The following is a 14,160-nucleotide window of genomic DNA, read 5'->3' on the forward strand; positions in this document are numbered from 1 at the left end:
GGGCTCCCGGGGACCAGGGGGGCGCGGGGAGGGTGTTCGGCTTGAATTTAAGTAGGTTTCAGTCGAGAGCATTCTGCATGCTTCTTCCCCGGCTCCAAGAGTGACATTTCTTTCTCTATAGCTCCATCGTACCTTTGTGTCTGGTAGTGTCCCATACTTTGTTTCCTGCTTCAACTTTATCTTCTTTTTTTTCTCCTAGCTTTTTACTTTTTTTCCCAGCTAGTCCCCAAACTCATGAGGAAGTGTATATAAGAATAGTAACTGTGCGATTTTTTCCTAATGCAAGGAGAAAAAACAATCCCAGCAATTACAAGGTTTAAATCTGACCTCATTGAGGTGTTAACTCTAGAACAAAGTTGGAGGAGCTATTAAAGCGTAGGAAAAAAGCCGTGGAAATTTAAGATCGTACAAAATGGGTTTTGCCAAAGCTAGATCAAGCTAAAGAGGGAAGACCTTATGGCAGGGTGCGCTTGGTGGTTCTGCTTAGACGCCTCTGTGTGAGGGAGTGAAATGACTGTAGACGGATTTAACATGCAGTTTGGCTGCCAAACTCTGTGATATCTCTTCTGATGAGTGCCTGAAAAACGTAAGAGATAAAGATGTGGTAGGTTTTTCACGGGAAGAGTAAAAAGTCTATTTGAACTAATGATAATTCCACTGAAAAAGTATAAAATGGCAACAAACCATTTTTGATGGAAGTACCTCAGCCTTTTTTTTAACATAAAAATCCAATTTTTTTTCACTCAGTTTAATCCCGGGAAAAGATGAATTCTTTATTTTAAAAAACCCTGCTCTTCTATGATGCAACCTTGATGTACGTTCCTTGGGGGCAGTCAGTGTGGGTATGTTGTTGAGGCCTGAAGAAGATTCATCTGAAGTTGCCAGAATATGATCAATGGACAAACCTATATGTACTTGCTTATTACTCTAAGCTTCATTATTAAATTATTTTTAATAAGTGAAAATCTGTTTCTGTGGTTTTGGCATTTATAAAATAAAAAACTATAATTGCAAGTATTTTGCTTTTATATGGCAAATTTATTTTAATCATCAAATTCAGTGTCTACCTGTCTTCATAAATTCCACTTGAATTTTGATGCTTGTCAGCATTGATTTTCAACAGAGCAAGTTATCTTGGGTCTTGACAAGACCACTGAATTTATTAGGCTTTATCTCAGAAACCTGCGTGTTGTCTTCATGCTTTGGTTTTTTATCTTCTAGCATGTTTCCCTTCAGGGAATTTCAGTATTTATAATGTATATAATTATCTTCAAGATGTACAAGTATGCTGGCATGCTCACTTTCTTCAGGCATACAAAAGGATTGGAGTCAACAGGACAAAAAAAAAAAAAAAAGCTTGTGATAAACTGTGTGTGGGATATGTAGCTTCACTTTCATTCTGATTTAGGAAGTTGCGGACTGATTACTCATGTGGTTATCAGCTAAAGATATCAGGAGCAGGCTGTGTTGTAGATAGGCCAGAGGATAATGAATGCAGTATTTATAGTTGAAGGTAATAGCTCTTTATTATGCAGCTGATGTAATTAAGAAGGAAAAAATTGAGCTTCTTGGCACTTGGATTTTTATATAGGACTTATTATAAGGATTTGTTGGATCCTAAAATACCTGCAGTGTTAAGAAGCTGTGAATTTGGAGTCAGGAATACCTACCTTGCTGGTGAATACCTATATACTGTTTCACCTGATGCATGAGCTGCTCAAGTGTCCTGTAGCTGTGTGCAACAGTGGATTCACCCTTCAGTGTCCATTTTTCTCCTCATTAAAGTTTGGCCAGAAACATGAGATTCGTCTGCATTTATTAGAAGAATTCAGCAAGATTGCCTTCTGTAGACAAGAATTTGTGCAAGATAAATTGTCCTGTGCAAGGACTTAATTCTTGCCAGACACTTTTTGAGGTGCTCCTGATGTCAGTCCCCATGCCTCTTCTCCTACTCCTGTGGGAAAAGGATTCTGTTGTAGCATAAACCATCTTTATCCATTCTCACAAAGTAATACTAGGCACAGGTAGAAAAAGCTATTCCCACTCCCTGGGATGAAGGGTTTGTTTAGGTTCCTGACAATTCTTTGTCTTTGAGCCCAGGCTTAGAGGTTCGGTCACAGTCTGCAGGAGAGGCAATCATCAGAAAAAGAGATGCAGTCAGTGAGATATTTAAAATACTATGTAGATACATGCAATTTACAGGAAATACACAAATTTCAGGATTTATTGGTGCTAGTTGTGCATATAAGGAACATGAGCTTGCTCTTATTTTTACTAATGAGCAGCACAAACATCATTTCAGGAAAAGGTAGCTCTAGGAGGCAGTTGCTAGGAAATCTGCCAACTATCTTACATCTGTTTGATGGACATATTTAGACCAAAACACAGGAGAAAACATCTCTAACCAAAACCCCAGTTGTACCTTAAAAGTGCTGTTTTTGAAATACCATTTCTGTGAGAACAGAGCAAGAATAACAATGACCAAAATCTCTTGTCTTTTATTAAATCGTAAACTTACTAAAAATTGGGAAGCTTAAATTAAAAGAACATGAAACAGATTTGCTCTGACATCACCCAGATACATGATTTTATCATAATGATAAAATACAACATAAATACTACCAAAATAATGGCTCAGCAGTGTTGTGAGATGAAGCACTAGGGAGAGGGGGCCTTCATTTCTGGGTGGAAGCGTGAAGGATGGGGTACAGACTGTCTCATGCCATAGTGACATGTATGGGTGCCAGAGGGGATTTGTCCTTCTCTGGCCAAGTCCAGACCTAACTGCTGGCAAACACAGGAGATCAAAGTGCTCTGTTCTGAATAATTTCTCATCCTCGTGGATCCTCTCCCACTGTTTTTGGAGCCCTGAACAAATAAGAGAGTATGTGCTACAGATGATTTGTAAATCCAATGCTCACTTAAAGCGAGGGTAAATGACAAAGCTGTCTGTCCCACAAAGCACAGGCGTAATTGAGGTGACACTCTCAGCAGTGGGGGCAGTATGGAATGCAGAGGGATATACTTTCTTAGGTAGGGTCCATGTTGTCTTGAGATTTTTTAGGTGAAAACTAGAACAATTGCATCTACAAAGGGTTGCATAAATCCTGAAATGCTTCCTGAATATATTTTTGACTACCGTAATTCATTGAATGTAGTGAAAAATTTCCTGGATTATTTGACTTATTTGTCTTTGTTTACACTTTTCGACTGCTGTAGTACATTTTCCTTGCATCATCAATCTTTTTTTCTGGTTGTACACGTCATGCCATGTTATTAATGTAATTTCTTTTTATTTTCTTTTTAATAATAATAGAATACATGTGAATTTCAAAGCCAAGATGGGTCAGAAGAGGAGCTCAAGTGCACGGTCATTTCCATTGCTGCTGCTGTTTATTGTTGTGGCCTTTATTCATTTAACCGTCTGTCCTTTTACAAAAGTGGAAGAAAGCTTTAACCTACAAGCTATTCATGATGTGGTGTACCACCAGCTGGACTTGGATAAGGTAAATTAAAAAGAATGTCTTCAATTTTGGACAGTGTTTTGGACCGTATTGCAATTCCCTGCAATATGTGTAGGATAAATGCGGTGTGAATATGATTTATTTTCCCTTGATTCTGACTTCCCTATTTTAAGTAGATTCTCCTTTTTGCAGTATGACCATCATGAATTTCCTGGAGTTGTCCCAAGAACGTTCCTTGGACCAATTTTTATTGCTGCTCTTTCCAGCCCAGCTATCTACCTACTTTCTGTGCTAAGAATGTCCAAGTTTTACTCCCAGCTGATAGGTATGAGAACTTCAAATCCTCAGAGATGTCACCCATTAGTCCATCAGTAAAAACATTGTTGCTATAGTGTTTGGATCAATGGTTAAATCGTGGTGTTCTCCTCAGTGAGGGAAAACCCAAACTATGGTACTGGGGGCCAGCATGGCCATTCGGCTCCCTCTTTGGGGAGTAAGTAACAGCACACAGAAAGTCCGTGCTAACAAATGTCAGGCAGTGTAGAAAAAGCAAGTGTCTCAAGTGTTTTCAGAGAGTACACTCCCATGTACGCTTCAGAAAGGATCCTTAACTTCAGCATGGCAGCACTGACCTTTGTGCAGAGTTAAAAGTGGATTAGAATAAATAAACTAAATGGAGTTTTGTTTGGGTTTTTGTTTCTTTGAAGGTAGTTATATCATGGTATCTTAAGTGTTAATCCTCGGAACATCTTCCCGTTACATTGTATAACGTGGCCATTCATCAGTGATCATCTGATACTGCTTTTTAATTCCTGTTTTTATTTTCCTAATAGTCAGAGGAAGTTTGGGGCTCAGTGTGATTTACACGTTATGGAAGCTTCAGAAAGAAGTCAGAAAACAGTTTGGAGCAACTACAGCATCAATCTTCTGTCTCATCACTGTTACTCAGTTTCATTTGATGTTTTATTGTACAAGAACCCTCCCTAATGTGTTTGCGCTTCCTTTTGGTAGGTATTTAATGGGAAAAAATTTTAAAATCTAAAACTTCTTTTCAAATGTATCAGTAGTTAAAGCGCAGGAAAAGTATGGTCAGACCAAATTAACGTATCTACTTGATTAAATTGTGTGATAAGACTAGAAAGCTTAAGTTGAGGTTTCTTTATTTTTTTTAAACATATATGCTTACAATGACTGTTGAATCAAGTTTTATTGAATCTGAGTATGTGTGGGTTTTGTCAGATGGCTTTGATTAGCTAGAAGTTTGAGTACACGTATCTAATGCATAAAGCATAGAGCTATGGAAAGGCATGAGGTACGCCTGCAGTTCAAAAAAACCCTGTGAACTTAGGCTGCACAGGAAACAACTTTCTTATGAGACTGTGGAAGAAATTCCTACTGCAACATCTCTACGTTCCTCTTCTGAAGTTGTCTACAAATGCAGCAGTTTCTACACTTAAAGTAAAAAAAGAAAAAAAACAAAACCCTTCTCTACATATAGTTTTCCCCCAGAGCTGATGAGAAGGAAAGTTAATCACATGTGAGAGATATTAACTGAGTCACTAAATGCTTCAGTGCAAGTTGTTCCGCTAATAAAATTGTGAGGTTGATGTAAGAACCTGTATAGATCAGAAATGAGAAACAAAAGCAGATGAATTGTCAGATAAACTCTGTGTAGTAATAAATGCCTCAGGTAATTTCTACAGGTATTAAAAAATACAAGTTATTTCATGATCTTCTACTCTTTAATATTTCATATGTTTTCCTTAGGATCATGAGCACTTTACTATATAGAGATTCAAATTAAAGTAGGGACAGCTTCATCTGTAGATATATAGTGTGTTCCACCTAATCATGCAAATGAATTTATAGATCTTTCTCCCTAACTGCTCAGCTGATACTGAGCAATAATAATTATGAATTGTAGTTTGAGAGGCTTTCAGTACTCCTTTAGGTTTGTTTTTCCTTTTTCCCCCCCTCAACATTCAATTAAATATGCTGTCTAGAAAGAGTTCCCATGTGTTCCTTCTGTGGTTATACTTTTCCTAATTACTTAAGCATCAACAATATAAAGCTGTGTGTTGTTCTAAACTACATTTTTCTAATGCAGGAAGAATTTCTGGACTCGAAATGTTAAGACCAAGAGAGGATTGGTGGGAAGTTAGAGGAACAAAAAGACAGCATTGAGTGTTACCCTTTAGAAAATTAATAATTCAGTATGTCAGATGATGTATTTTGGGGTTTTTGTTTGTTTGTTTTTTGTAGTGCTTCTGGCATTGACATTTTGGATACAGCAAAAGCAAAGGCCATTCATTTGGTTCTCAGCTTTGGCGATCATAGTCTTCAGATCAGAGCTCTGCATATTCTTAGGCCTCATGCTCCTGGTGACATTATTAACTAAAAGAATCTCCATTTTCAAGGTGCTTTCCCATGCTGTTCCTGCTGGAATGTTTTGGTTGGGTAAGTGTCTGCTGGGAAGAAAGCAAATGACATTGAATTCAAGAGAAGTCTGGAGTTTTGACTGATTTATCTGGTGAATAGCCCTTAAGGTGCTTTTTTTGGGGGGGATGGGGGTGGGGAGAGGCGGTAAGTGGGGTGTTGTGGGTTGTTTTTGTTTTAGTTTGACTCTATTTGCTAATAATATGACAAGATCTTTTATTTCTTTGAAAATTTCTATGTGAGGAAATAGGTGTGCAAAGAGCAGAGAAAGCTACTATGGCCTCCTTAGATGTAATGTAATGCTTACAGTGTAATGTCCTGATCTTAAAGAGGCTTCGATGTGCAAGTTGACTTCATTACAATTAGTACTTGGCTGTAGCTACTTGTGCATATTATTGGTTGTAGTATCTATTGCCATGGTGATGAGCTGAGTCCCAGGATAAAATACAATGGTGTGACAGACGGAGATACCAAGCAAGAGGGTTGTGGGGAGAGTTACAGTTCAGCTCTGTTCCCTTATTAAATTAAATTTAACAGCTTCAATGATTTCCATGCTGAAGAGGTTGAAGAATTCCCTTGTCTCTGTCCATCTGTGGAAGACCTGTGTATATATGCACCTAAATACTCTTAAGCTGCTCTGCCAGCCTGCCTAGTTAAAAATGCTGTTACCAGATACGTGGTGATGACCCTCAAAGTGTGCACAATAGGAACACTTCACAATTATGCCAGGTGCATTTGGAGGCACCTCATGATGTAAGAGTTTGGATGTCCAGTGGAAATTAACCACTGGCACTCCCATTTCCTATTTGAGCAAAATCCTTAAATACCAGAGCAGTTTTCACAGAGCTGAGTGGAGGAGATGGGGCTGACAGTTTTGCTGCTTTTCTTCTTGCCTTTCATTCCTTATCCTCCTTCTCCCTCCACCTAATGAATAGTAATAGAATAGAAACTTCATGATTGCTTTTTCTGACTTAACAAAAAACAACTTTAGCTTTACAATAAAAAATTATTTAGTACTATTTGAAGTTAACATGAGCTTCTTATTGTTCACTACATTTAATGCTCTTAATACTCTTTTAAAACAAACCTCAATTAAACCACTTTTTTCACATCTTGGGTTGAAGTGGGGTGAATCCCAATTGGATTCATATCTAACATGCTTCTTTTAAGGCTTTTATTCAGAAGTATCTCCCTTTCCTGCATTTCCTCTTCAAGACAGACATATTCAGCCTTCTCTATGGTTTCTGGTGAGGCTTACAATGCATGTTTCAGTTAATGTTGGTCTCAATATGCTGTATATGTGCTATTTGGATGTGTTAGTTTGCTTTGCCCTGGTTTTTAATTCATGCAGATTTGTATCCCTTTAATTCTTCTAGGGCTAACAGTTGCTGTGGATTCTCTGTTTTGGAGGCAACTTGTGTGGCCTGAGGGGAAAGTGCTCTGGTATAACACAGTTTTAAACAAAAGTTCCAACTGGGGAGTATCCTTTGCAACATCCAGGGAAAAAGAACACTACCAGCCAAAGCAAAGTCGTGATGTGACCTATTCCTGAGACTCAGGGTGTTAGATTCTATTTTATATTATTTGAAACTTATGAGAGACAATGTCTGTCTCGTAGGTGTTTCTGCAAATTTTAAGTTTCCTCTGCTAACTTTTTTCTTGCCTCTTTGTGTTCTACCAACGTAAAGCCAGGTTTCTTCCCCTTGGTTTTTCATGTTGCCCGTCATTAGTGCCATTTGATGTGCCTCTGTTGGGTGATGTGAACACAGTTAAGCAGCTGCTTTTAGTTCTCCAAAGATAAGGCGATAAGGCAGGAAACGAAAGGCCAGAAGAATGTGTATACAAAAAGTATACTGCATATTTGGAAATATATACCCAAAAATTTGTGGGGACTAGTGTAAAGAATAATTACTTTAGTTGTTAGCAGTGAAAGCATCCTTAACTCTTTTCACCTTGAAGACCTCTCCCTTCTTGTGGTATTTCTATTCAGCCCTGCCTCGTGCTTTGGGATGCAGCATAGTATTTGTACCTTTAGGGGTAACAGAAAAGAGAACTCGGATTTTACTTTTGCCAGCACTGGGCTTTATTTTCTTGTATTCGTTTCTCCCACACAAAGAGCTGCGTTTCATCATCTATACTTTCCCTGTCTTCAACATAGTGGCTGCTAAAATGTGCTCACGAATGTAAGTTCAAAATCCTGTTTGTTTGTTGGGTTGTTTTTCCTCTAAAAATGCAAAACAAAAGCTATTATTACTATTCTTACGCACTTTTTTCCATCTTGAAGTCTGGATCATACTGAAATGTTCATATGCCATAGAAAGGAGGTCAAGGTCATTTGTACCCATTTGACTACAGAGAGAATTGGAAACAGAGAAGAGTCAAATGCTTTGACAGGACTATTTGGGAAGTCTGGAGGAGAATTGAGAATAGAGCCCTAATTTTACTGTTCTGTTGTTACAATGCAGTTTATTTTATCTACCAGAAAAAAGACATATTCCAATGTACTCTTGTGCTGTTAACACAACTTAGCTCAGGAGATAGTTCAATACACAGACAAGGCTTGTGAAACAGGGAGTTAAACAGTTGTGTTTGGGTATATTGAGTAAACAAATTGAAGTTCAGAGTTTAACTTCTTTGAAAGAGAATACATTCATAGCTGAAGTTTTTAAACAAAGAAAGACTTAGCTTTATTGATAAGTTTGTCTTAGCTTTATTAATGAGAATAATCTAAGTGTCCCTAGAAGTTAATCGTCTAGAAATTGCTAATAAATACATGCCATACAGGATTAATAAAATTTGCATTAATCTTTATTTATATAGAAGTGGAGTTAGTTATGTCACAGTAGTTAGTGACCAGTATGAAAGAAAATAATAGTTTATTCTTCCTTGTTTTTCTCTTCCTCAACAGTCTGAATAACTACCGGAGATCCTGGCTGTACAAACTTGGATCTTTCTTTATTATAATGCATCTTCTAGCTAATGCTGTTTATTCAGGAACATCTTTATATGTTTCACATTTCAATTATCCTGGAGGAGTGGCAATTCAGAAGTTGCATGAGTTGGTACCTTCAACAGCAGGTATGTAAAGCTGGCTTGAGGTATGTTCACCTGATTTTAATTCCAGTATGTCTTTACATGTATTGAATACTACTTTTTCAAACTAGGTACATGCATATTTTTTGTTACTATTTTGTTAATTTATTATTAATCAGAGTGTACTTAGAAGAATTTTGAAACTGTATTCTGTTTTCTTTATTTATGTAGATGTCTCTGTTCATATTGATGTGGCTGCAGCACAAACAGGAGTTTCTCGGTTTCTAGAAATCAATTCCGATTGGAGGTATGTTCTGAATGAGGTGTTTTGATCTGAGGACAGTAGCCTGCTTTTTCCTTTTTTGCATATGCACAGGGACAAACACTGCAAACACAATTTCTGGTACAGCGTATTTATTAAACCAGCTCAAGAACAATGTGGATCTTCAGAGAATTGTTGATGTCTGCAGTGCTGCCATTTCAGAAATAAAGCACTGCAGTATTTTTTCATTGTTTTGGTTGATTCCGATTTGCCTATAAAGCATAGAATATTTCAAAGGATGAGAGGAAGTAGCTTCAAGTTGTGCCAGGGGAGGTTTAGATGTGATACTAGGCAAAATTCCTTCATGGCAAGGGTTGTTAAGCACTGTAACACGCTGCCCAGGGAAGTGGTGGAGTCACCATCCCTGAAAATGTTAAAAAAATGTGTGAATATGGCACTTGGGGCCATGGTTTAATGGTGGACATGGTGGTGGTGCTAAGGTGACTATTGGACTTGATGCTCTTAGGTATCTTTTCCAACCTTAATGATTCTCTGATTCTAAAGATATCAGAAACAGCACAGAAATTGTTAGCTTACCAAAATTTACACCAATATATTAAATGCAGCTAGGTTTGGTACCCCACTGTTCACCTTGTGAAACAGAGATGTTCTTGGCAGAACAGCGTATAGTTACTTGTTTGTCTGAATGATGTGTGGCAATGTGAGGTTCACGTACATTTTAATATTGAAAGTCTGTTTTTATGTGGAACATCCTTCATATAGATGGCGTTGAAGCTGCAGTGTGAACATATTCATTAGCTCTGAGAGAAGGCTGTTGAGTGCTTTGTTACTATGACCAGCAGTGATAGATAAACACTTCTAAGAGTTAGAATATTGGAATGAATAGTAGGAAACATTGTGGGATGGCATTATTTGCTTTTCAGGATGCAAACCAAAACCTTTCTGATTCTTAGGCCTACCTCTTCAGCTGAAGTGTAAGTTTTTAATTTAAATGAAAATCATCTTAATGAAAATGATTCATTAGAAGGTGACACAAATCCTCCCTTTGTAGTGCACAAAACAAAAGCAACACAAGCAGATTTTTGTTTAAGAGGTGCTCTGAGCATGGAGGGATTTTTCCCGCAGTTACAGTATTGAAGACCAGATGAACAAACATAATTTAATTATTGGGATGTTTAGAGATAAAAGTACTTTGGAAGTAAAGCTGAAGAAGGGGAAAGAATGCTTCCAGGAGAATTACAAAAATCATTGATCTTGCTATGCCTTTTTTTATTTCCAAGCACTCCCATAATGGTATAGACTGTCTAAAGCCTTCCCAATTATCTACTGTTTATTTCAAATTATTTTTTGTATATTGAATCTAGAGAAAGTCTTAAGCCACAAATCAGGAGGAGACATTAAGCTGCTAGAGTACAGGGGATAGAACATGCATGATAGCTAAAATGTTTCAGTTTTGGGGGTTTTTTAATAAATACACACACTACTCTGAATACAAGTCTACTCTCTAAATAGTGCTTCATTCCAATGTGCTTTTTGAGTTGGTGAGTTTTGGATTGCTTTGGGCTTGTAAGGTTGTAGTGTAGTGGGATTGGAAGGTGAATGAATAATATCCCTGTCACTGATGGATGTTTCATAGTGTTGCAGCTACAGAGCAGGTTCTCACTTTTATCTGTACTCAGCAAAACAAAGCCTCAAGGAAGGGCTGATTCAGCATAAAGTTTCACATCAAAAGAATCAGGCAAAATCCACAACTAAGCATCATACACAAGACTACCTCTTGGTCTGACAGCACAGTAGTGCAAAGTTTAGTGACGCAAACTGTCCATTTTCTCTGTGTCCAAGAAAATGACAGCCTTTCAGATGGGTGAAAAATAATTTAGCATCTTCATAGACAGTGTATGTCAGGTAGAAACAGATTAGGGATGAGGTGGCTATGAAGGCTGATGATTCATCAGATAACTGCAATCCATAAATAAAAGTGTCTTAAAGTTAACAGCTTTCAGTAGTGTGCTCAGATTAGATCTATTTGCCTCAAGAAAAATGCAAGTGATCTATTATTTTTCTTCAAAGGGTGATGGAAAGGAGCTTGATGCAGGTTCTTACACAGAACAGGTGTTACAGTCTTGTCTTCAATTAGTGCAGTCTCTTTGAACCCTGAATAAATATGCTGTGTAAGCTTAAAATATTTAAAAATAATAAAATTCAGAAATGCTTGCAGCCAGATGAAAGGCTTTTTACTTGCTGATGAAGAAAATGTGAAATTAGTAGTTGGTAAGGTTGTTACAAAGTAATGCTGTTCTTTCTGCCAGTTTGGATGGATCTATCAACCTAAGGGGTATTGTGATATTTTTGGAAATAGCAGGTGAAATCAACATGCAATTATTTTAGAAGAAGGATACACCTGTTCAGTGTGCAAAGTCTAATTCTGCATTATATGGTGTGTTTAGTAACACACACAAATTCTGTCAGCCTGGGGACTTTTCTGAGGTGCCAGAATTTTAGTTAACAATCCACAGAAAACCTTTAGTTTTCCATAAAGTACTTCCTTCAAATGTCTTAAGTGTTAATGACTGCCCCATCAGGCGGCATTACAAAAATATCAACAGAGATTTCAGGGAATTCAGGCAGATGAGAGGCCAGGCCTGCAAAGACACACATTGCCAAAGATGCGGGCTGGATTTAATCCTAGGTGCATTTTAGGGTATGTAGGGCTGGGACTGCTCTGCTTCCCTACCTTTGTCCTTGCCTGCAAGGAAAGTCACAGCCCGAGTAAGATGCCTGTGAAATGTGTGCAAGGATTCAGGTGCCTAAGAATAGGAGCTCCAGGTGCTGGTAGAAAACAGTTCACAGAACAGGGCAACAGAAAAGGTGAAGAATGGAGCACTGCTCTTCACCCAGATTACAGAGCCTAACAGTGGTTTATGGAGTGTTTTGGAGTGAACTTACCTCTTTCTTCTCCTTTGAAGTTGCTGGATTGAGGACTCGATCAGGCTGCCATGTCCAGTATGAACATCCTAACCCTTAGGCTATAAAGTGCACCGGACTCTCCTCAGTTAATGAGTAAATAACTACTGCAAAGTAGAACCATGTCTTCATGAGACAGAGAGGGAGACCTGTCCTGATTCCTAGAAGATTAAAGGGGTTCATACAGCTCTTAAGAGATAATGAACTTCAGTTTTGGGCTTAGATCAGATGAAAAGTGGCTGAAACTAGATCTTTCATATCCCTGCCAAATGGCTAAGTCGCTTGTTTTCTCATCCTGTAAATTTCCTCTACAGCTAGATTGAACATAAGTCCTTTTAAGAAATAATTGTAAGTGTACATAATAAATAATCCTAGAACTCAGTAGTTACTTTTTTATATTTTTTTTTAAATATATGATTTATATGTATTCTGGTACTTAAGCAGTTTATAAAAGCTGACCCAAAGTGGCCTGCCCAAACATGTAGTAGATCAGGGAACTGAACTTATGAATAACAAATGCCAAATTAGTACTGTAACTACCAGGCTCTTTCTTTCCTCCAGTGTTCAAGGAGGTCTTCTCCCTGCTGCTCTCTGAGGCTCCTGCTCTAATGTATGCCTACCAGAAGAAAAAGGTTTCTGCTTAAGTACCACATAATGTACTTTTTAGAATTACTAAAAAACCCCACAAACAAACAAAAACCAGCAAAAAAACCCCAAACAAAAACAAAACAAAAAAACCACCTTTCTCCAAATGCAGTTCTTGTAGAGCAAAACTTTAAATTTGGCCCAGTTTCTTAGGCTTTGGTGTCCTTTCTCCACTGAATTCAAATAGGGAACTAGTAAATTTTCTAGGAGTTGTGGTTTATATCACAATAGCAGCAGAAAGACTTGCATGGAATGACCGAGCCCCTAAATTCTTCAAAATTACTATTTCCTCTTCTAGTACTATTTGATCAGGAGATGTAATTGAGAATGTTCCTTTTTGTGTTTCATCTTAGATGCTACATGCCTCTGCAATAATGGCCATAATAGGTAAAGCAAGGAATAAAAATGAACTTTCTTTATTCTTTACAGGTATGACAAAAGAGAAGATGTTAAACCAGGAGACCAGTTGATGTTTTCTTACACACATATACTGATGGAAACAAACCCTCTTCAAATATCACATTATAAGACAACCCACAGGCCACTGGCAAATATACCTGGCATCAGTAAAATTGGGTTGAACCTTAGCGCACTACCTCCTTTTACTTTAAACTTGAAACCAAAACTAGTACTGTTGGAAAAACTTCCTCTATCATCTTGACTGTGAATTTTAAGTAAGTCTTTTGATGTGATTTTCCTGATGACTGAACTATGTAAGACAGCAGCAAATTGTCATTCCAGCACTGCAACTCAGCTTCTTTGGAAAGGCATGGAAAATCTCTGTATTTATTGGTATTTAGCTCCGTCCTGTTTCTTACATAAGTATTACAGTGCATTCCTGGTCAGTATATACTCAGTATACTGAGTTGTATTGTTAGATGTGTTTGAGAGAGGTTGCCTGCAAGTTTAGTGGTATAAGTAAAACCTGTCTACTTGGTTTGGTAGTCCGTTTCATCATGTAGCACAGGCACGTCTTAATTGTCCCATATAAAATACAAAATCAACAGGCTTGTGCTACGGCAATAATTTGATATGTAATCTGTGTGTACAAAGATGTATTACTTAATGTATCTGCAGGATTGTAACCCCCTCAGCTGTCAGATCGCCTGTGTGAAACCTAATGATGTTATCAACATAGGAAAGCCATATTCCTTGTAGCTTCATCATCATACCTAATTGTGCCCTGTAGGCTACCAAACTAATGAAAGTGAAACATTCACTTAAAAAGCAGTTGGACCTCTTGACAAGCACTGTTTTATAACAGATTTGAGTACTGAGGATGATTATCTTCATTCCAACAGTTAATGAAAAAGCAGCAACTTGGATTTTCCAGGA

At 37.7% G+C, this 14,160-nt stretch overlaps 1 protein-coding gene across 1 annotated transcript; it reads left to right on the forward strand.

The window, feature by feature from the left end:
* Positions 1-3,341: 3,341 nt before the first annotated feature.
* ALG12 (ALG12 alpha-1,6-mannosyltransferase) lies at positions 3,342-13,936 on the forward strand (the record flags this gene model as incomplete). Its single annotated transcript, XM_082281181.1, has 9 exons — positions 3,342-3,506; positions 3,657-3,789; positions 4,298-4,471; positions 5,727-5,921; positions 7,277-7,380; positions 7,860-8,083; positions 8,809-8,978; positions 9,165-9,240; positions 13,255-13,936. The coding sequence occupies 9 exons, from the start codon at positions 3,342-3,344 to the stop codon at positions 13,484-13,486; spliced, it is 1,473 nt and encodes a 490-aa protein (XP_082137307.1). The 3' UTR covers positions 13,487-13,936.
* Between the last annotated feature and the right edge of the window lie 224 nt (positions 13,937-14,160).

Source organism: Coloeus monedula (genome assembly GCF_965178545.1).
Source record: "Coloeus monedula genome assembly, chromosome: 4".
NCBI lineage: Eukaryota > Metazoa > Chordata > Aves > Passeriformes > Corvidae > Coloeus > Coloeus monedula.